Source organism: Bos javanicus, chromosome 27 (assembly GCF_032452875.1).
Source record: "Bos javanicus breed banteng chromosome 27, ARS-OSU_banteng_1.0, whole genome shotgun sequence".
NCBI lineage: Eukaryota > Metazoa > Chordata > Mammalia > Artiodactyla > Bovidae > Bos > Bos javanicus.
In genome coordinates, this window is record NC_083894.1 from 6,647,590 (window position 1) to 6,672,394 (window position 24,805).

The window sequence follows — 24,805 nt, forward strand, 5'->3', positions numbered from 1 at the left end:
CCCGCACAGCAACGAAGACCAGCACAGCCAAAAATAAATAAATACTTTTTAAAAGACTGTATAGCCCAGGGACAGAGGAGCCTGGTGGGCTGCTGTCTGTGGGGTTGCACAGAGTTGGACACGACTGAAGTGACTTAGCAGCAGCAGCAGCAGAGCAACTAAAACAGCAATTTTAAAGGCAAAATGTGCAAACACTTTCAATTCTAGATATTATAAATGTGAAACAGAATTCAATTTCTATTTTCCATGTAACATAAAGAGGAACTGACTACATCTTCATCGGCTGACTGCTAAAGTCATCAACCCCCTGCTGGGAGGGTCTCCCCATAAGGGGACACAGCAGACAGCTCGGATATCCTGAATCTGGGAAACCCACGGCATCAGCTTCTGCTTTCTCATCTGTTGAGTTTCCACCACAGCATGTACTTTTTTCCCTGGAGATTTCCTGTTAAAGACTGAGTTAACTCTCTTTTGGATAGGCTCTACTAACCATGGAAAAACCACAGGCCCAGGGGACATCATAAAAGGCCACGGACCTGCCCGCCCAGCGATCGCCAGCTCGAGCCATACTGACGCTCCTTCCCTCCAGCTGCTGTTCCCCCATGAGGTTCCACCTGCTGCTCTCTGAGGTCTTCTTCTTGACCCTCTTATCACCAGGTAAGGTGGCGGCTGATTACCTGGGTCCACAGTTCAGAAAGCTGTTGGGAAGGTCAGACAAGACCCTGGAATCAGTCTTACAGATTCATAACCCTAATAGAATGACAACAGGGGAAGACGGTAGAGAGACCGTTCCTTCACTGTTAGCTGAATGCTGGATGGCATCATGTTTGGCTTTATCCTTACTTTGTAGCTTGGGATGTCTAGGTGAGGCACAGTGACCCATTAGTAGACAGGTAGATCGGAAAGGACTGGATTCCATCAGCATCTATCGTTATATCTATTCAGTAGGTCAGAAACAGATGGACAGAGACCTATTGACAGGATTTAGTGCAGAGGGTGCATCCTGGGGAACTCTGTCCTGTAGGTTTGCCTCCTGAAGGAACTGACAAATCAGCATAATAATGAGCACAACTCTCATTATGGGAGAGGTGTAGCCATGATTATAGAAGGAGGATGAACATTTTTAAAATCTGAACTAGACATCTTTGCAAAGTGAAAGAAGCACTTATCACTGTATCAGAACTAAGGCATAACCCAGACCTTTCTCATTTAAACTGGCCACTGGGCCACGCTACATAAATGGCACGGACCCAGAAGAGGGTTTCAGAAAGAGAATTAGAGTCCCTAGGGAGGGATTACTCAGAAGATCGAGCGCTGGTCCACATTTTAGGAAGGGCTTCTTATGTTAAGTACCATTGCACAGAGTAGGTACCTCAACATAAATTGGAGGCAATTAAGAGGATAACAGAGTTTGAAATACTAATGCATGTGTGATGTGGGAAGAAAATGATTGGGCTGGGAAATGGAGGCAGTCACATGAAATGTGAGACTCTGTGACCTTAAATCCTTAGGGCAAATATAAGACCTTTGAGAGGAGCCCGAAAGACTATAAGACAAACCATCCACGCTGCTATCTCTGTGGCCTCACTCCCCCTCCCTTGTGGTAGGTCCTTACACCTTTGGATTTTAGTTAATTAGCTTTCCTTGAGAACCCAGATCACTGAGGGGCTCTTAAAAAAAGCTATCTGTAAATTATTCCACTTGTACTCTTTGTAAAGAACATAATTATTTGCTCACGTAGATGATTCCCTATCTTTAGTCCTTGAAGGACCAAACATGTTATTTTTACATTAATCTGTACCCACAATGTCTTTCCTTCCTGATCATCTTTCATAATAAATTCATTTACTATACTCAGTATGCTATGTTCTTATGGTCTCAATAGAAAACGTGTTTTTGCAGCCATCCAAAGCTACCACTGTAAACCTCTTCCCTTCTTTTCTTAGTTCCCGGGTTCCAGTCTTAACCAAATAGCAATGTGCAAAACCCGAGTCAGTCCCCATGTTAGGACTGGTGATCACAGCATTGACCTTCCAGGAAACCCTCCACCTACCCAGTTGACCAATATAAGGGGCCCACTGCTCAAGTTTCAGTTCACAGACTTTTTTCCTTGAAAAAGAGAGTATTATAGGACATTAACATACCATTTTCAAGAGTAGAAATATTTCAGATATTCTCTAAGGTTTACTTTTTCTATAACAGCAGTAGCTTGAGAGCATCGAACTTGTAATCTTGGCCAAAGTTTAAATCTTTCTTACAACTTGATCATATTTGGTTTGTGTCTTTCAGTTATTTCTCAGTTTCTGGTGCATTGGTGGTACCCTGTGATTTCTGGCACCCCTGAACATTCTGTAAAAATGTTACTTACATCATTCCCATGGCATCTGGGGAGATACTGAAGGAAGGGTTCAAGTAGTCATTGACTTTCCTTCTTATGACTCATGGCATGGTTCAAACATTTCAAAACTATATTTATGTAATATTGACTGTGAACATTCTTATTTCTGATTTTCATGGAATTAAAGCTATATTTTACTATGAAATATTACCTGGATTTTTGTGTTCAAACTTTAACTTGGTTAAAGCAATACTCTTCTCTTCCTATTTAAAAAACAATGTTTACCAAGTGTCAATGTTAATTTACTTTTCCATTCTCCCCTTCAAACACATGTTTCAGTTACTTGACCAAGTGAGTATATTGTCTGTGTCATTCTGTTACAGTAAACAGGAACATAACACCAAATTTTAATCTAAAAATATTGACTTATCATTCTTAGCTAGGAATGGCCTCAATAGAGAAATATAAATATAATTAACAAGATTACACTCAAAATAACTTATTTAATAGACTTCATCTGTTATTAAATGGACTTTGTATTATTTCTTGAGGGGTAAAATATTGACACTATGCAAATTATCAACACATAGGTTAAGTCCAAAGTGAAGCTAATAACTATCTGTTTCCTAACTCTTGCTTTAGATAGTTTTTTTTTTTTTTTTTTTTTTACTAGAAGGCTAGTTTATTTAGCTCTACCATTAGAGAGCTACTTAGTAAATTAAATTTTCTACCATATAAGTTACTGGGAGGAAATAATGGTCTGGACACAATGACCAATTTTCAGCTTTCTAGTACCTTTTACTTTCTTAAGATTTAATTGAAAGGATCATTGAGAATGTCTACAAATTTACTTTTCCTCTGATTGATACACTTCATGATGAAAATTTCCTTGTCCATTGAGTTAGGTAGATCATATCTAATTTGGAAAGAAAAAATAACCTCTACTTCTTTCTGAGAATATTGAAACATGAAGAGATTGAGAGGTTTTCTATTCAGTTCAGCTCAGTTCAGTTACTCAGTTGTTGTGTCCGACTTTTGCGACCCCATGGACTGCAGCATGCCAGGCTTCCCTGTCCATCACCAACTCCTGGAGCTTACTCAAACTCATGTCCATTGAGTTGGTGATGCCATCCAACCATCTCATCTTCTGTCATGCCATTCTCCTCCCACTTTCATTCTTTCCCAGCATCAGGGTCTTTTCAAATGAGTCAGTTCTTCTCATCAGATAACCAAAGTATTGGAGTTTCAGCTTCAACATCAGTCCTTCCAATGAATATTCAGGACTGATCTCCTTTAGAATGGACTGGCTGGATCTTCTTGTTGTCCAAGGGACTCTCAAGAGTCTTCTCCAACACCACTGTTCAAAAGCATCAGTTCTTCGGTGCTCAGCTTTCTTTATAGTCAAACTCTCACATCCATACACAACTGCTGGAAAAACCATAGCTTTGCCTAGACAGACCTTTGTTGGTCAAGTAATGTCTCTGCTTTTTAATAAGCTATCTAGGTTGATCATAACTTTTCTTCCAAGGAGCAAGTGTCTTTTAATTTCATGGATGCAGTCACCATGTGCAGTGATTTTAGAGCCCCCCAAAATAAAGTCTGCCACTGTTTCCCCATCTATTTGCCATGAAGTGACGGGACTGGATGCCATGATCTTAGTTTTCTGAATGTTGAGTTTTAAGCCAACTTTCTCACTCTCCTCTTTCTATTAGTGTAGAATAAGCTGGTACCACAACTAAGTACTCACAGGGTCTTTTTTTCTGAAACTTTCCCTTACCCCTTATCTAAATGGATTGTAGGAAATATGAGGTGAAAATGCCATTTTTAAAGAAGATTGAGCACCGAGAAGCTGACTGAAGGAAGCTGCAATGTTAACTATATGAGTCTAAAAGCTTCCTGTGACCTACAAGCCCCAAATGTCCTGACTCTGTTAAATCAAGGCCACCTTATTTCTTATCAAAGTTATTTTTTTCCCCAATATGCACCATCCACACAGGTCTTTCTGTTCTTCAAATAAACTAAGCAAGGGACCTTGTTCCCTATATGCCTATCATTTCTGCACATGGATATCTGTTTGTCTATCTCATTTTCATCACTCAAATCTCAGTTCAAATGCTATCCTCAGAAAGCCTTTATCAGTCCATTTTTATTAACTCCATCCTCCAGACTATAACTGGCCCATTATTTTATTATTGTGTTCTAACCACTTATCACTTTCTGAAATTATCTTATTCTATTTTTGTATGGTCAGCTTTCCCCCACTGACTGTAGGTGCTATGAGAAATAGAAATATTTCTGCCATTCTCACTGTTCTATTGCTAGTGCAAAAAATGCCTAGTGAATAGAAGACATTTGGGAAATACTGGTTGAAGATCCGTATAAAGGAGTGAAAATAAGGACATTGGTGTATTTAGAACATACATTTTGTCCATCCCTTCATTGTTCAACATTACCAAGGTTACATTTGAAGACAAAACATATAAGGAAAGGAGGGAGCACTTTGTCATTGTTTTGGCTCTTGGGCAAAAAGGAGTCAGTGCATGTGATGAAGCAACTGGATGGACTCTTTGTCCAGTTTCTTTCCTCCATGTAGAAATGCTCATCCTAGAACTCTTTTAATCTCACACCAAAATTTACAGGTTTATGTTCCCTTCATGGACAAATGATCTTACAGATTCTTCTGCAGTAAGAAGTGGTTTATCATCTGCAGTAAACCACTGTCTCAATCTGAATGGTGTTTGCAGAAGAGACACCTGCAAATTGACAGAGGATATACTTGGCACCTGCTGAAGAAGGTGGAAATGCTGTCGTGCATGGTGGATTCTTTTGCCAGTTCCAATGCCCATTGTCTATTCAGATTATCAAGCACCCCGTAAGAAGACTGAGAAATGAAACTTGAAAAATCATCGAAAAGGAAACGTCTTTGTGTCTAAACATTTTAGAATGTATATATTAAACATTATTGTTTTTATTATCAACTTCTATCATCCCTCACCTATATATATATATATATATATATATATATATATATATATATATATATAGTGAGTTTACAACTACCCTGATAACTGCTTTGAGACTCATTTTCAGATCCAGAAAATCTCTTTAAAAGTAAGAAAAGTTGGGGTTGATATATATACACTACAATGTGTAAACTAGCCAGTGAGAAGTTTCTATAAAGCACACGAAGCTCAGCTGGGCAATCTACAATGACCCAGATGGGTAGGATGGGGGTGGGGTGGGAGAGAGGGGTTTACATACATATATATATGTGTGTGTGTATATATATATATATATAGCTGATTTGCTTCATTTTACAACAGAAACTAACACAGCACTGTAAAGCAATTATACTCCAATGAAAAACATAAGAAAAAAAGTAAGAAAGCCCATTTACTTAACAAATATTTAAAAATTTGTCACAGAAAGATAAAAAAAATTAACCAACAAGTTGCAAAGATGACGATATCTTTATATACAGTGCAATTAAATAGACACACAGAGTTCAAAGAAAATGCAAAAACCAAATCTAGAAATGATCCGGGAGTGGAGGAGATATAAATAGGGAAAGGGGAGAAAACTGGAATGAGGCAAGAGGAAATAATTTGAGGTGATTTATAAGTATTATAAGTGCATGGCAGATAACTGCAAAGAGATGAGATCAAAAAGGAGGGAACAGAAGGTTTAAGACCAACAGAAATAAATGTACTAACAAATAAAACCTCAGTTAACAACAAAAATATATCGATGTCCTCCTGCAATGAGGAAACATTGTGATAACTTAGAGATTCTCAATTGTTTTCCTCTACACAAATAATTCTCCTTTTTAGAACCTAAACATTTTTTACTGTAAAAAACATAGTAACCTCTTTCAAGGGTATGCTTTCAATACCCCTTTTAAATAGATTTTCGATGTGTCACAACTTCTGACTACAACTTCACTTTCTTCCCTAGAATCATAAGGTCTCACTTTCCTTGCATGCCCTTAGGACTTGAGTTCAACTACATACCTCAAAGTTGTCCTTAGAAGGGGTCAGTTTTCAGTCACATGTAAAACTTCAATGATTAAGGAAGTGTGGTTCGGTAGTGAAGATTCCCCTTCTTTCAGCATATAATGTAGTATTTATGAAATCAACTAATGTTTGACGAGGGAGCCAAGAACACTCAATGGGGAAATGACAATCTCTCCAACAAATGGTGTTGAAAAAACTGGATAATCACATGGAGAACACTGAAATTGTACCCTTACCTTATACTACTCACAAAAAGTTAACTTGAAATGAATTAAGGACTTAAACATAAGATCCTATACCATAAAACTCCTAAAAGAAAACAGGGGAAAACTTGACATTTGCCTTGGCAACAAGATTTTTTTGGGATGTGATACCAAAAACAACAAGCAAAAATTAACAAGCAGGAATACATCAAACTAAAAAAGCTCTGCACTGCAACAGAAACAATCTTCAGAAATGAAAAGATGGATTTACGGTGGATAAGAATCTGCCTGTCAATGCAGGGGACATGGGTCCCATCCCTGGTCTGGGAAGATCCCACATGCCATGGAGCAACTAAGCCCATGAACCACAACTACTGAGAGTCTGAACCTAGAACCTATACTCCACAAAAAGAGAGGTCACCACAATGGAAAGCCCTCGCGCCATAACTACAGAGTACCCCGCATGCAGCAACGAAGATCCAGTGCAACCAAAAACAAATAAATAAACAAAAATTTTAAAAATGAAAAAGCAATCTACAGAATGTGAGAAAATATTGCAAATGATACATCAGATAAGGGTTAATATGTATAAATATGTGAAGAACTCATACAACTCAAAAACAAAAACTGAATAACCCAATTTTTTAAAAAGAAGGTCAAAGAAATTGAACAGCTTTTTCCAAAGAAACATACAAATGACCAACAGGTACATGAAAAGAATCTCAATATCACTAATTATCAGGAAATGCAAATCAAAACCACAATGAAATATTACTGCACACCTACCATAATGGCTATCATCAAGAAGACGAGATAACAAGTGTTGGTGAGGATGTGGAGAAAAGAGAAACTTGTGCACTGTTAGTGGAATGTAGAATGATTCAGTTGTTACAGAAAACGGCATGAATGTTCTTCAAAAAGTAAAAATAGTCTCCATATGATCCAGCAATCTCACCTTGGGGTATATACACAAAGGAAATAAAATCAGAATCTTGAAGAATTATCTGCACTCCCACATTCCAGCATTCCAGTATTATTCACAATAGCCACGATGTGACAACAACCCAAGTGTCCATCAATGGATGAATGGGTAAAGAAGATATGGTGTGCATATACAATAAAATATTACTCAGTCATGAGAAAAAAAGGAACTCCTGTCATTTCTACCAACATAGATGTGCCTTGAGGGCATTATGTCAAAGTGAGGTGAGTCCAACATAGAAAGACAAATATTGTATGATACCACTTTTATGTGGAATGTAAAAAGGCAAAACTCGTAAAAACAGAGAGCAGAATGGTGGTTACCAGGGACCATGGTGGGGGAATTAGGGGGATGTTATTTAAGAGTGGCTGTGGTGGTTTAGTCGCTAAGTTGTGTCCAACTCTTAGGACCCCATGGACTGTAGCCTTCCAGGCTCCTCTGTCCATGCTATTCTCCAGGCAAGAATAGTGGAGTGGGTTGCCATTTTCTTCTCCCTATTTAAGGGTGCAAACTTACAGCTAGTAGATAAGTAAGTTCTGGAGATTTAAGGCACAAAATAGTGCTTGTAGTCAATAATACTGTATTATAAACTTCAAAGTAATGGGAAACTAAATCTTGTCTTCACCACAAAGAAAAAAGAAAAAGAAAAAGGTGACCTAGGAGAGGTGTTAGCTAACACAGTGGTGGCAATCCTACTATAATACGCAAATGTATCAAATTGACATACTCTACACCTTAAAGTTACACAAAGTTCTGTGTCAGCTGTATCTCAATTTGTAAAAATACATAAAATAAGTAAACACATTAGTTAATAAACATTCCCAGGTGGTGCTAATGGTAAAGAACCCACCTGCCAATGCAGGAGAAGATACGCAGATTTGATCCCTTGGATGGGAAGATACCCTGGAGGAGGGTATGGCAACTCACTCCAGTATTCTTGCCTGGAGAATCCCTAGGACAGAGGAGCCTGGCAGATGACCATCCAAAGTGTAGCAAAGAGTCGGAAACGGCTGAGTAACTAAGCACAGGACAGTCATAAGAGAAGACATAAAAGTATAGAAAAATTTCCTCTCAAAGAAATTACATATGAAAGCTTATAAAGGCAAAAATAAGTGAATTTAGATAAATGTGTTGTAAAGCCATAAATTGGTTTTAGGTCAATTGGTTACTGGCCAAAGGCTTTAGGCATATACTTTGTTTCTATATGGTAGGTGGAAAGACTGTTGTTGCTCAGTTGCTTAGTTGTGCCTGAATCTTTGCAACTCCATGGACTGCAGCACACCAGACTTCCCTGTCCTTCAACAACTCCCAGAGTTTGCTCAAACTCATGTACATTGAGTCGGTGATGCCATCCAACCATCTCATCCTCTGTTGTCCCCTTCTCCTCCTGCCCTCAATCTTTCCCAGCATCAGAGTCTTTTCTAATGAGTTGGTCCTTCGCATCAGGTGGCCAAAGTACTGGAGCTTCAGCTTCAGCATCAGTCCTTCCAATGAATATTCAGGACTGATTTCCTTTAGGATGGACTGGTTGGATCTCCTTGCAGTCCAAGGGACTCTCAAGAGTTTTGTCCAACACCACAGTTCAACAGCATCAGTTCTTTGGTGCTCAGCCTTCTTTACAGTCCAACTCTCACATCTGTACATGACTAATGGAAAAACCATAGCTTTGGCTATATGGAAAGGCTGCATGTCTCCTTAAGTTTTTGGCATTGAGTCTTTAGACAATACATGGTGAATGAGGAAATATTATGCTCTTTGACTCTTCTGTTCTCACCAACCTTGTCATATGGGACAATTATACAAAGGGTTATAACGGATGAGAAAATTTTAGTTTTCAATGTGAACTCAGTGTATTTACCTTTCAGATGCTACTAAGAACATAATACATATGTGATACTGGCCTCTCTTTTAAAGAAATAACTTAAAAGTACAGCTTCTTTTTTCCAGAAATGGACCTTATTCAATTATTTTCTTCCTGGTATGATAAAGAGTCCCCTTGCAACACAGAGGACTTTTTGGTAATCAGGACTTTGCACTCAACGAGCCTTCAAGAGATGCTGGTCAGAGACACTGACCTCTGAAAAATGTGAAAGCCCACAGAAAAAGTACAGGATAAGCCATCTGGTCTCCAGTGGTTAGGGTTAATTTGTCACCAAATTTAGAGAGCCCAGGGTTTGGAAACATTCCAACGGAAGCTGTTTTATTTTCTTCCTTGTTAAGCTTCAGTGACTAAAAGGACTCTTGGTCTGCAGAAGTAGATAAAAGGTGCTGTATCCTGCTGTTCCTGATCACTCACTGCTCTACCAGGCATTCAACCATGAGACTCCATTTATTGCTTTCTGTTCTCCTTCTCTCTTTGGCTATAATACCAAAAGGTAGGTGGCGAATAACTGTAGAGCTGGGTTTCTTAGGAGACCTACTCAGACACTGAGTTATACCATGGCCATCTTGACTCAGACCCTAACGCACAGTCTCAGGGATACAGAGGTCCAACATGAGCGTCCTCCTTAGAACTCATGGGGTCCAAATTGGGAAGAAAGACAAGGATTTACATCAACAGAAAACAAGTTCCAAGAGCTCCATGATTACAAAGGGGGGCTCAGATATAGGGGAAGGGGGGGAAGCCTTGACATCTGACACAAGGATACAAATCAAGTAGCTTTGACAAGGGCCCCCATCTCCAAAAGAGACAGTGGAAATGGCAGCTATTGGGTCAGACTTGGTTAGCGAATGAACGTGACCTGGAGTCTATTGGCAAAGGAATATTTGTGAAGGGTGCAAGTTAGGTGTGTAAGACAACTCAACAACAACAACAAAAAAGAATTCTATCGAGTTATTAAAAACCAACAGGGGGCAGGGGAATTTGGAAAAAGCACAGAAATTTGGGATGGCGCTTCAGTGGCAAAATTTTAAGCATAATGGAAAATAAGCAGGAAGGAATTCTAACAGTTCGAGTTACATCCTTGGTGCTCATGATTGAGAAGCTGGAATATTAAAGTGCAGATGAAGGAGAAAGGGAACGTGTCATTTTCAGGCTGGGTCATTTAGATCCTTGTAAAACTGTTTACGGCAGGGTATTTCCACCCCTCAACATCTGGGTTCATTTGGGTAACTCTCTCTTTTCCTTGAATCATTTATAACATTCTTTCAAACATAATCAAATATATTGACTTGTTTGATCTTTACCTGATCTATGAATATCTTAGGAACTCTGATGTATAGTTGTCCCCTTGATTTGTGAACTCTTGAGGGAGTTCACATAATTTTCATCTGGCCCTCAGTTCTGTCAGAAGACAACACACTTGCAGTGACGGCTAATATAAAATTACACAATGTTAAGGACTTAAAGATAGAAGGCAATTCAATAGTTAATTTCTTAATTTTACAGATAAGAAGATCCATGTCCATATAAAGAATGTTTTCACTAAGATCACATAGGTAGGGGGAACACTGCAGCTGGAACTGAGTATTTCTTTTTAACTTTTATTTTATATTGGACTGTAGCCAATTAACAATGTTGTGATAGTTTCAGGTAGACAGCAAAGGGACTCAGCCGTACATATATATGAATCCATTCTCCACCCAAACTGCCTTCCCATCCAGGCCACCATATGACATTGAGCAGTGTTCCATGTGTTTTCGAGTAGGACCTCATTGTTGAACCAAGTATTTTTAATCTGGGTCAGTGTTGTTTCCATTAATCTATGCCCACAAAGTGGAAACTCTAATTTATTGCAGGCTTTTTAATCTCCTAATTAGACACTGAGGAACCTGAGAAGATTTTTAAGGTTCCTCTTTGGGGAGTCACAGTGTCTTTGAAACATGTTACTTCACTTAACTCTAAACTCTTTTTCTTCAGTGTTTGTGGTAGGCATGACCAATTGGCATGACCAATTGGTCATGACCAATTGGCTTAATACTCTGGCATTATTATTCGGATGACTTACACTAGTCTGTAGCTTTTCCTGATCAGTGTTCCTTAAAATTAGATAAATTCTCAGATTGCTGAAAGCAATTGCCTCAAGACAATTATGTCTGCATGATTAATTAGTGAATATTTTATTTTATTTTTAATTTTTTGCTCATGCTTGCTTTCCACCACTTAAGCTAAATTCAATTAAACATAAATTACTGTCTCCATCCAAAGTCATACATACCCCATGTTAAGGACTTTTTTTTTAATTAAAAAAGAAAAAGTTAAGGGGGATAGTTCTCCTGGAAGTAAAGATCCAGCCAAAAGTCATCACTGGAGTAGGACAAAGGATATGGCAGTGGTTCAGTCGTAGGGTGAAAAACAATTTTTAAAAAGATTATCCTAAAACAAAGACCAGAAATAACTGACAGGAAAATAAGACTCCAAGAAATCTAGGCCTAAGATTTAGAGAAGTTCCTAGGACTGGAGACCCACAAATACGATTGTATATCCAAGAGTGGGGACCAGACAGTCAAAAACAGGCTGGAGCCAGGAAGTTTTAGAAGGAATAAGAGACAAATTGTGTGTGGTGTCAAAGAATACGTAACTGCATTCAGTGGTAAGGAGTGTGTACTGAGTGCCTGCTACTTCCCATGGGCTGTGGGAAACACAAAAGATGCAGTGGGAAGCAAAAGGAAGGGCGTCTTCCCACAGTACAAAAGACAGACACTAGGTAAACGATAACAAATTTATCTATAATTATAAATTTTTCCAAGTACAATAAAGAGGAACAGAGTATTAAAAGTGCCTGAAGCATGTGGTCATGGTTGATTTGCAGCATCTGGGAAGAGTTTCTTGAGGTATGCCTTTTGAGCTGAAAACTAGAAGGTACGTGTTCATGGATAAACCACTTGCAAGGAGCCCTCAATGCTTCTGGCAAAGGAAGAATGCAGAAGAAACCACAGTGTCTGCAAAGGACGGCAAGAAGGCCCCTAGAAGACAGCAGTAGTTTATACCAGAAAATGTGCCACGCGTGTCATGGCATTACGCACCAGTAAAAGCTACAAAAGCCAATGCTAAATCTGCAGGGGTGCTTCAAGAATGAGGGCAAGGACTTCCCTACTGGCCCAGTGGTTAAGAATCCAACTGCCAATGCAGGGAACACAGGTTCAATCCTTGGTCCGGGAAGATCCCACATGCCACAGGGCAAGTAAGCCCATGCGTCACAACCGCTGAGCCTGAGCGCCCTAAAGCCCATGTTCCTCAACAAGACAAGCCACTGCAAGGAGAAGCTCCTGCACCACAACAGAGAGTGGCCCCTACTTGCCACAGCGAGAGAAAACCTGGCCTCAGCAACAAAGACACAGTGTAGCCAAAAACAAACAAATTAATAAAAAAGAACAAGAAGGGCAAGTCTGCCAGACTTTATACTGGAAAGTGGTAGATCACTAGTATCTCTATCACCCAGGAGTTTCAGTTTACCCTTAAAGTAGGATCATCTACAGGTTTTAGGCAGCCTATGAGCCTGAGATGTCTTTCCTTTTTTTAACACTACTTCCACTATTCTTTCTTTATAGTTTCTCTTCCTGGTTCTGCCACAGAAGGAGTTTCAAGTGTAGGGTAGCTTCCTTCTTTTCTAATCCTGAGATAATTATCTTTTGAGGTACCCAAACAGAATGGAGCCTCAGAAACCACCAGCAACTGTGTAGAAATAGATAAAGGGTATCAGTAATAATAGGTAATATCATTTATTCTATCTCAAAGCTGTTCTTCTGTAAATGTATTGCTTTATGTACACTATCAATACATGGATGGTGAATTAATGATGTTGTTAAATCTCTTTCTGTGCAGCAAGGACTGGCCTTATTCCAGGACAGAAACAGTGTAATCTGCTGAAAGGGGTGTGCAAAGACGGAGGCTGCACCACTATAGAACAGCCCATTGGCGTATGTAATGAAGACAAAAGATGTTGTAGAAAGTGGTGGATATTTTTTCCCTATCCAACGCCAGCTCCCAAGTCAAAATCTCCTTGATAAGAGCCAACTGTAGGCTCTTCAAACTCTAGAACACATGCATGAACTTCACAGGCTCCAGCTTGGCCCAGAATTCCAGAACTTGAGGATAAATTATACAGACTCCTCTTAAACTTGTTTTTTCTCCATTGACTGGAAATAAATGTCCTAATTCTACTTGTATTCATCCCTGGGGAACTTCTTCTCAATGCACTGCCAGCATCTTAAGAACTACAAGACTGAACTAAACGACAGGCCATCTCATACCCTAAAAATGATTCTCTTAAAAAAGATGAAGTTTTAAAATAAGAAAAAAAAATCATAAGGGTAAGAAATAACAATAGGTAGCTTTGCTTATCTAAAGGGGAATATCATCCTTCTTCTTCATCTGACTCTGAACAAAAATCATTTTCATTGTTAAGATAGACCTACTTGGGTGGCCTGACTCAAGGTCTGTTCATCACGTGATCCTGCTAACCGGGGCACCTGAGCTGAAGGCTTTTGTCCCACTCAGTCCTGCCAACACTAGCTGAGGCTGGTCTTGCCCCCTTTCCCCAGGCCCTGGGGGAGTTAAACACAAGAACTCTTCCCTGTGAGGAGGTTCATGGGTAGACGACAGAGAGCTAAGAACTCAGTGGGCCCTGCTCGTTCTTTCCAAATGTGCCACGAGATCATTCCACATTCTGGCTGGAATCATTTCCACATAGTAATTCTGGATCAATCATACTTTGTGCTGCGTGTGTACTCAGTCCCTTCAGTCATGTCCAACTCTTTGCAACCCTATGGACTGTAGGGCAGAGGAGCCTGCCCATGGGATTCTCCAGGCAAGAATACTGGGGTGGGTTGCCACACCCTGCTCCAGGGAATCTTCCCAAACCGAGGATCAAACCCATGTTTTCTGCACCACCTGCATTGCACGTGGATTTGTACTTTATAGCTAAGAAAATGAAAGGGGGAGAGAGAGGACAAGAATGTTACAGGGCACAGGTTTCACAGGATGGAAAAAACTCTATTGAATGAGGCCAAATGACTCCACAATCACCTCTGCTTAGCCTTTCTCCAGATGCTCTCCACACCCATCTCACAAAGCAAGGCAATCTCTCCCTCCTTTGTGTTTCTACACACACAGACATACCTCAATGGGAGTTCTTCACTCATTTTAGTGAGTTTGATTTAATTCAGTTGCACTGAATTAAAGTTTGATTTAATTTGGTTACACCGAAATTTCCTGAGATAACAAAACTGTCAGATGTGGATATGTTAATAATAAATTATCTAGAACATCCTGGGTTTTTATATGAATATAAATGTTTTGATAAAACTTTGATTATCCATAACTGTTAAGATATCCTTTGTAACTGAAGAACCTCAAAACTGAGATAATGAAGACTAGTTATATTTTAGGAGGACTAGAGATAAATGTCAAAGGTTGAAAAGACAAGTTGGTTGCCCCACAAATTTCTAGAATGGCATTTTGAAATAAATTCTTCACCTTTGTCTAGTTTTGTCTAATCCACTCAAAATAAGGATTCAATAAAGAAACAATTTTGTTAATGAAGTTCATGTTAGATTTGAGTAATACAAACCAATAAGTTCCTTTTAACTTATATTTAATGAACACTTTATCATTTTATTACATTTTTGAAAACTTAAAAGTTAAAAAAAGCTTTTAAATATGACATAGTTTGCCACAGAAGATACTGTATTATCTTAGATTCATATGCTCAATAAAACCAGAATTGGCATATACCATGGGAAATCGTGTCAGCTATAGAATAGGAGGTGATAAGGCTGAAGGAGGAAAGCATCTGGGCTCAGCAAAGCAGACTCTGCCTCCTAATCCTATGTTATTGTACCTTAACAAAATGGAAGTTAGCCATCACTCTTCCACTCAAGAAAAGACAAACCATGACCCCTCATGGCTAAAAGCCTCTTTCCATTTTTGACAGTTTTCAGTTTCCCCAACAGCTAAGAAGTTGTAGCTTTTCTAGCAGAGAACACAGCATTAGATAAAAGAATTGGAAAAATATAATAAGTATATACTATTAATAAATATATGGTAAATTGGAATATACAATAATCATTGAAAATACAGGTTTAGTTTGCATACTAATGGAAGTTATTTTCAAATAAAACTCATTAAGATGGTTCTGGTTTCCCTTTTCTATAGAACTAATACTTAATGATGCAGAGCTGACTAAAGTTAAATAAAGAAAATAAATTGGAAACGGGTATTTTAAATTCTAGTAATGCATATAAATATAATGCATATAATAAATATGCATATGTAAACTGACAGCCTCAGGTGTCTCATACATCTTCATGACTCAACTAATAGAAATCATCAGCACAATGCCCATAAGTGAAGTAGTCATCCTCCCCAATCATTTCTAAGCAATAGGTCCTTGGCTATAATTCAAAACAACAAAAGAAGAGGAGTAATTGTAATTGTTAACTCAACCCAAAACATGCGTGCAATTGTGTCATAAATACATATGAACTCATCAATTTTACTCAGAATACTAGAGAAATAGAAAAACTAACATTTGCTCCAAGCCCTCATGAGTTCCTCAGCTGGAATTAAGGCACTTTTGTATTTATTATTTCACCTAAATCATTATTTAGGTGAAATACTAAAGACGATCATTTTCTTATAGGAAGAAGGAAAAGAATAGCAAGTTCCAAGAGAGGGAAGGATAAATTGGGAGATTAGGACTGACACATACATACAACAAATAGATAGAAGGGATTAGATATGGTAGACAGAGTGCCTGAAGAACTATGGAGAGAGATTCATAACATTGTACAGGAGTCAGTGACCAAAAACATCCAAAAGAAAAGGAAATGCAAGAAGGCAAAATGGTTGTCTGAGGAGGTTTTACAAATAGATGAGGAAAGAAGAGACTTGAAAAGCAAGGGAGAAAGTAAAAGATATATCCAACTGAATGCAGAGTTCCAGAGAACAGCAAGGAGAGGTAAGAAGGACTTCTTAAATGAACAATGCAAAGAAGTAGAGAAAAACAATAGAATGGGAAAAACTAGAGATCTCTTCAAGAAAACTGGACAGATCAAGGAAACATTTCATGTAAGGATGGGCACAGTAAAGGACAGAAATGATAAGGACCTAACAGAAGCAAAAGAGATTAAGAAGAGGTAGCAAGAATATACAGAACTATACAAAAAAGGTCTTAATGACGTAGATAACCATGATGGTGTGGTCACTCACCTAGAGCCACAGATTCTGGAGTGTGAAGTCAAGTGGGCCTTAGGGAGCATTACTACCAACAAAGCTTGTGGAGATGATGGAATTCCAGCTGAGCTATTTCAAATCCTAAAAGATGATGCTGTTAAGGTGCTGCACTCAATATGTCAGCAAATTTGGAAAACTCAGCAGTGGTCACAGGACTGAAAAAGGTCAGTTTTTATTCCAATCCCAAAGAAGGGCAATGCCAAACAATATTCAAACTACCATACAATTAGACTTATTTCCCATGCTAGTAAGATTACGCTCAAAATCCTTCAAGCTAGGAATCAACAGTATGTGAATTGAGAACTTTCAGATGTACAAGCTGGATTTAGAAAGGGCAGATAAACCAGAGATAAAATTGCCAGTGTTTGTAAGATTATAGACAAAGCAAGGGAATTCCAAAAAAACATCTACTTCTGCTTCATTGACTATGCTTAAGGCTTTGACCGTGTGGATCTACAAACTGTGGGAAATTCTTAAAGAGATGGGAAGATCAGACAACCACCTGTCCCTGAGAAAACTGTATGCAGGACAAAAAAACAACAGTTAGAACCCTACATGGAACAACTAACTGGTACAAAATTGGGAAAGGAGTAAGACAAGGCTTTAGATTTGAGAGAGCTAAGGCTTAGGAAGGTTGATAAGGAGTCTAGGGCCCTCAAGGAGGAAGAGGTCTTGGAGCCCTCGAGGAGGAGAAAAGGCACAAATGGTTTTTCTCTATATTGCTTTGTCTTAGTCACATAAGACATTTTTTCTTAAGGCACAAATGGTTTTTCTCTATATTGCTTTGTCTTAGTCACATAAGACATTTTTTCTTAAACTCTGAGTTGTTATGACAACAATCTTTAAGACTAAATTTCTTTAAGCCTAGAGCTAATGATTACACAACAAAATAACTCATCTTGCTCAAGGATATGTTTGTCCTTAAGCTCTGCACTAATGATTATATAATAGCAACGTATCTTGCTGGACATGAACCTTCTGACTAATCTTGTATATTGTGGGAGTGGGCCTGGTAAAGTATGCTGCTGCTGCTGCTAAGTCGCTTCAGTCGTGTCTGACTCTGTGCGACCCCATAGATGGCAGCCCACCAGGCTCCCCTATCCCTGGGATTCTCCAGGCAAGAACACTGGAGTGGGTCACCATTTCCTTCTGGGGCACTCCCTCTTCTGATGTCTATGCTGAAACTTTCTCTGTCCTTTTTCACTTTAATAAAACTCTGCTACACAAAAGCTCTTGAGTGATCAAGCCTGGTCCCTGGTCCCAAAGCTAAATCTTCTTCTTCAGAGATCACAAATTCGACATTGTTCAGTGTATAGCTATCATATTGTCATCCTGTTTATTTAACTTATATGGAGAACGCATTATGTGAAATGCTGGGCTGGATGAATCACAGTCTGGAATCAAGATTGCTGGGAGAAATATCAACAGCTTCAGATATGTACATGATACTGCTCTAATGGCAGAAAGTGAAGAGGAACTGAAGAGCCTGTAGATAAGGCTGAAAGAGGAGAGTGAAAAAGCTGGTTTAAAACTCAACATTCAAAAAACTAAGATGATGACATGCAGTCCCATCACTTCATGGCAAATAAAAGGGGGAAAAGTGGAAGCAGTGGCAGACTTTATTTTCTTGGGCTCCAAAATCACTGCAGATGGTGACTACAGCCATGAAATTAAAAGACATTTGGTCCTTGGAAGAAAAATTATGATCAACCTAGACAGCATATTAAAAAGCAGAGACATCACTCTGCCAACAAAGGTCCATCTAGTCAAGCTATGGTTTTTTCCAATAGTCATTTACTGATGTGAAAGTTGGACCATAAAGAATGCTGAGTGCCAAAGAATTAATGCTTTCAAACTGTTGTGTTGGAGAAGACTCTTGAGAGTTCCTTGGACTGAAAGAAGATCAAACCAGTCAATTCTAAAGGAAATTAACTCTGAATATTCTTTTAAAGGACTGTTGCTGGACTCCAATACTTTGGCCACCTGATGTGAAGAGCCAACTCATTGGAAAAGACCCTGATGCTGGGAAAGAGTAAAGGCAAAAGGAGAAGTGGTGACAGAGGATGAGATGGTTAGATAACACCATCAACTAAATGGACATGAATTTGAGCAAATTCCAAAAGATAGTGAAGGACAGGAAAGTGTGGCATATTGCAGTCCATTGGGTCACAAAGAGTCAGACACAACTTACTGACTGAAGAACAACAATGTACACACAACTACATATAAAACAGATAATCCATAAGGACCTACTGTATACCACAGGAAACTCTACTCAATATTCTATAAAACCTATAGATGAAAACAATCTTTTAAAAAAATCACTCTTTCAGTCAGAATTACCTCAGAAATCTCCTACTTTTCATCATTTCCCACAGAAACCTTTTTCTGTCAGAATTCCATCAGAAACCTCCTTCTGTTTGTGACAATTCCTTCAGAATCATCCTTCATTCTATGAGAATTCTCTCAAAAACATACATCTTTCTATCTATATTCCCTCAGAAACTGCTTTCTCTTTCTGAAAATATCCTCAGAAACATCCATCTTTCTTTCAGATTCCCCTCAGAAAACTCCTGTCAAAATTCCCTCAGAAACCTTCTTTCTCTCAAAATATCTTCAGAATCTAATTTTTTGTCAGATTCCCCTCAGAAAACTTTTTCTGTCAGAATTTCCTCAGAAACTTACTTTGTACTCTGAGGATTCTTCAGAAACATTCTTTTTTATGTCAGGATTCTCCCACAAAGCACATTCTTTCTCTCAGAACTTTCTCAGAAACCTTGTTCTTTCTGTTAAAATTGCACAGAAACCTCCTTCTTTTTCTCAGGAGGAGGAGGTCATAAATACATCTTCCAAAGCCCCTCATTTGTAGAGGGAGTGACACCATCAGTAAGGAGACACCAGCACATTAAATACATCATCCATCTGTCTCTGATAAAGGAAAATGAGACACCTTCCTGAGTCATGAATTTGGTGGTTTTCAGACCGCAGTAAAGTATAAGCTGTGTTTGACCTGAGATGTCACACTCCATCACAGGCCAAGGACACAAGGGCAATGTCTCCAGAATGCAGCCCACTTTTCCTCCCTTTCCACACTACTTAAAAGCTTATCTTGGTTCATAACCATTTCTGGTATCTCTGCAGGCTTAGGGCGAGACCCAGCCCCAGTTTACACCTAGATTCTGAATATACCAGCTTTGGACTGGACTGATGTGGCTCCTAGCAGCCCTCAGACTCTCCCAGGACTTTAGGAAGAAGGTAAAAGCATAGAAGGACCACAGTGGGCACAGGTGAGCTTCCAGCTACATGCCCCAGGAATGCATCCAGGAGTGGGCAGGTCTTTCCCGTTGCAGACAGCCAGACATAAGGTAGCCCTACAGGAGCACCCAGAGCTCAGAGGCATCAAAACAGCCCTGTGCTCACTCACCTCAAGCTCTGAGATTTGTAATTAACTCCTGGGGGGAATGGGTGTGGTCTGCTTTGTAAGGAACCTTGGCATGAAGCATCAGGAAATACGTCATATTGTCATCACTGTAATATTATAGGAATTGCAGCTGCTGAATGCTTCTCCCTATGGCTGCGGACCTGGAGCTTTTATAAAGTGAGTGAGCACACCATCCTGTCCAGTCTCAGCTGGGAAGCCAGCAGCCATGAGGCTCTTCTGCCTTCTCTTTGCGTTGCTCTTCTTGTTCTTGCTGCCTGTTCCAGGTAAGATGCACTGGGAAATGAGAGGGCTGAACAGATAGAGAATTTATCATTCAGAGTCAGCCCTCTCCATTCTTCTGGGGCTTTTAGACAAAGTAGATTTATTGTCTAGGAACTAGACATCACCAATTTGTTTTTTTTTCTGACAAGCCCATTAAAAATCTGAAAGTAGTTGTCTCCATCTCTTCCGATCAGTCAATCAGCTCACAAACCACCCCTTCATGGGAGGATTGTTATACCTGTTGATGAGACAGGAAGAAAGTGATGTAAAACTTTAATGCCAACAGGAAAAATGGGCTTAATCTGAGGACAGACTCACAGATTCCCTTTTTTTAGTTTAGTGGTTGGAGGTAGAGTCTTTTGGCCTCTTAAGGGCCCAAAGGACTGTTGCAGCCCCTGCCTCCTAGGTGTCACTTGTAGTGCCGTGGTTAAAATTTAATGTTATTTAATAATTTATGTTACTTAATGTTATTTAATAATAAAAATGTTATTGAATAATAATAGTACATAATATTTAATAATATTAAATAATAAAACATTATTTAATAATAATATCTAATAACAAAATTTTATTTAATAATAATAAAAATGTTATTTAATAATTTAAAGTTATGCCATTAGGTCACCGTTTTGATGAAGCATGTACCAGATGGTGACCTGATGTACTGTGTTCATTGCTTGTACCCAAACAACATGTGTACTTAGACATTACTTGTACTTAAACAGCTTATGTATTTAAACATCATGAAGAATGGGAGCATCATGAAAACATCCACCAAGAAAGGGGAAAAGCATCAACAGTAGATAAAGATCGGGAACAGTAGGGTTTGGGGAATACCATTTTTCTCCTTTGATCTAGCCAATCAAAGGGCCAATCAGGTTTTTTTCCATTTCCCTCATGTACAAACTCTTTGAATTCCTTTGAGAACAAAGAACTTTGTAAGTTATAAAATGGCACACACCTAGACTCACGGCGAGGTCCCCTCCATGCATGGACGCATGTAGTGGATGATGCTCCCACTGGGACTCTGGTGCACTGACCACGGCGACTGCGCAGCTGCTGCGAGCCAGAGGAAGGTGCTTTCCCCTGGACGGGTGAGATTCATTTGCTAAGTGCTATTGTAAATTCACTTCTTTCCTTTCACTTTGATCCTTGATTTTTACTAGCCTATGCTAGCCTAATACTTTAATAAATTGGTTTCTGTTACCAACCTGTGGACTACATCTTGAATTCTTTAAAAGAAACACTGAAGCAAAGCAAAATGTTTTTGGCATAGTCAGCATGTTTCGAGATGTGATTGCTTTTTCATGGTAAAGTTGATCCTATTCCAGAATGGGAAGATCCTTCTTTCAGCAGTTTAGCTCGGGAATGAGAAAGGGAGCTGGACTATGTGAAAACTGGGACACTGTAATGTGGTGTGCTGAGCCGCTGGACATGTTGGGGCAGCTTCCCATGGTTAACTTGGAGAAAGCTAAGGAACAGATTCTTTTTTGGAAGACAAGGTTGGTGTTTGTTCATGGCTTGTAGGAAAATACATGCTAGGAAGGCAGAATTGGAAACTGAAAAGGTACAAATAGAAAAAGAAATGCTGGATTTACAAAGCCACACGGCTATGTTGCAATGTCAAAATTGAGTCTTACCTGATCAAGTTTCTAGATACCAGACAGTGTCAGAGAAAGCAGCAGTGCATGGGGCTAAATACAAATTATCTTTACAGCAAGGGGCGAATCAATCAACACAAGGTACAGGTTGTCTTGGCCCATGCCTGCCTGATTGGGACCCTGCTACCTGGGACAGTGATATCTGGGATAATGAGGAAGATGATGAATACATGGATGATGATGATAGTGTAGAAAAGTCAAAGGAAGGAGAACTTTGTCAGGCAGAACTGGCTTTACGTGGAAAGATGGAGCAAAGAGGGGGCCATGCTCCCACAACTAAAATGATATACAAGGATTATACAGAAGAGATAAATGATATACCGTCCCACAGCATGCAACAGGCCGGAGAGCCGCTTGTAGCCTGGCTGGTCCAACTATCTGAAACAGGGGGTCATGGAATAGTTCCAGATGACCAAGACTGTATTAAATTTATCCCTATATTCCATGACCCACAAGTTCAACAAGCCTTTGGTGATTGGAATATTAATTATGGGCAGGGACCTGTAGCTTTGCTATAATTATGTGCTGCGGGACATGGAATTAAATGCCCTACTCTTGGCTCTTGGCCAGCCTGCACCAAATCTTGGTATATGCTATGGGAGTGTATACAAAGATTGAAGGAAGAGGGTATGAAAATTTCTCTATATAATAGACAGGGACCAGCTACTATACATGATACTGCTTTGGATGCAAGTAGCTGTAACCAAATTATTAAAACTGCTCCAGCGGCATATAAGAACATTATTGTGATTTTCTTGTTCTCTGACAGAGAAGGCAATGGCACCCCACTCCAGTACTCTTGCCTGGAACATCCCATGGACGGAGGAGCCTAGTGGGCTTTAGTCCATGGGGTTGCGAAGAGTTGGACATGACTGAGCAACTTCACTTTCACTTTTCACTTTCATGCATTGGAGAAGGAAATGGCAACCCACTCCAGTGTTCTTGCATGGAGAATCCCAGGGATGGAGGGCCTGGTGGGTGGCTGTCTATGGGGGTCTCACAGAGTCGGACATGACTGAACCGACTTAGCAGCAGCAGCAGCAGCATTGTTCTCTGAAACTGGAAGCCCAATTCAGGAAGTTATTGAGAAAGTGCAGCAATTAGGAGATCTGGGAGAATGGGAAACTCCCAAGGCAAAAGGTAATGGTGGAAATAATGGCAATGGCAAGCACCAAATGTCAGGAAAGATATGTTTGCTGCACTGTTGAAAACTGGAGGGTCTTTTGCAGAAATTGATGGAAAAACAATTGTGGCATTATGGCAGAAGTATAAAGCTCTGCACTTAGTTGCTCTGTCGTGTCCGACTCTTTGCAACCCCATGGACTGTAGCCCACCAAGCTCCTCTATCCATGGAGATTCTCCAGGCAAGAATACTGGAGTGCCATGCCCTCCTCCAGATGATCTTCCTAACCCAGGGATCAAACCCAGGTCTCTTGCATTACAGGTGGATTCTTTACTGTCTGAACTACCAGGAAGCATAAAGAGAAAGGCCTTCATATTCAAAAGTCTGAAGTAGAAACTAAAGATCTTGGAAACAATAATCCATTTTCCCAGGTCATTTCTCCTCCTCCTTCTTCTGTTATATTCAGATTTGTTGCCCAAATGAAGGGAAGGCCAAGCCCTGGAGCTTTCCAAGTCAGATTGGTTACTAAAGACATCTACCTACATGTGCAAATTCAGATATTTTGAGAAAATGGATCTAAAACAATTATTAAAGTATTAGTTGATACTGGGCTGGAGGCCAATTTAATTTATGGAAATCCAAAGATCTTTAAGGAGCAGTTATTATTTCAGGATTAGAAGGCAAAGACTCTAAAGCTGTACAAACCTCATTATACATGAAAATTAGCTATTTACCTAAAAGAGAATATCAAGTTATGATAGTTCTCATTCCGTAATACATAATTGGAATAGATATTTTAAAGGGGCTCACTTTAAACCTAGAGGAAGGAAAATACCAATTTGGTGTGCACATGATTAAATTAGTAGCTCCAGTGGTAGTGGGAAGATTGTTGGAGCCTCCAGTGACCCTCCCAGAAACTACTGAGATGGTCACACAAAAGCAGTACTGTATTCCAGGGAGGGCAAGAAGAAATTACTAACACTATTAAAGAACATGTTGATGCAGGAGTCTTAATTCCTGCTCGAATGGAATGAAATAATCCTGTATGGCCTGTAAGGAAACCGGATGGATCTTGGAGGGTGACAGTAGACTACAGAGAACTTAACAAACACACTAGGCTTTTAACTTCAGCCATCCCTGATGTTGTTAACTTTAATTGAATAAGTGCAGAAACATGCTGGTACTTGGTATGCTGTCATAGATTTAGCTAATGCTTTCTTTATTGATCCCGAACAGTGGGATCAGTTTGTCTTCACACAGCAGGGGCAACAGTATACCTTTACTACACTACTCCAAGGATATATTCATAGCCCTACAATTTATCATGGTATTGCTGCTAAGCATTTGGATGAGGTGGCTCTACCTACAGGAATGCAGATTACTCATTATATTGATGATAATCTCTTAGAAGGATCTGATGAAGAACAAGTGAGGACTCAGCTGGATGTAATTATCCAGCCCATAAAATTGAAAGGATGGGAAATAAATCCTGAAAAAATTCAAGGGCCAAGACAATCAGTAAAAATTTTAGGAATAATTTGGAACAAAGGAAAACAAGAAATACTCCCTAAAGGCAAGCAGAAAATTTTGGAGCTTGTTCCTCCCCA

At 39.4% G+C, this 24,805-nt stretch overlaps 1 protein-coding gene and 1 pseudogene across 2 annotated transcripts; both read left to right on the plus strand.

The window, feature by feature from the left end:
* Window positions 1-584: 584 nt before the first annotated feature.
* Window positions 585-13,638, plus strand: LOC133239803 (beta-defensin 130B-like). Of its 2 annotated transcripts, none has more exons than XM_061404091.1 (2): window positions 585-657; window positions 13,301-13,638. In XM_061404091.1, exons 1-2 carry the CDS (start codon window positions 603-605, stop codon window positions 13,480-13,482), a joined length of 237 nt encoding a protein of 78 aa, XP_061260075.1. In that variant the 5' UTR covers window positions 585-602; the 3' UTR covers window positions 13,483-13,638. The 2 variants fall into 2 exon arrangements, with proteins under 2 accessions (XP_061260075.1, XP_061260074.1); XM_061404090.1 differs by lacking the exon at window positions 585-657 and adding an exon at window positions 9,836-9,911.
* On the plus strand, window positions 759-5,316 carry LOC133240115 (beta-defensin 109-like; annotated as a pseudogene).
* Window positions 13,639-24,805: the final 11,167 nt, after the last annotated feature.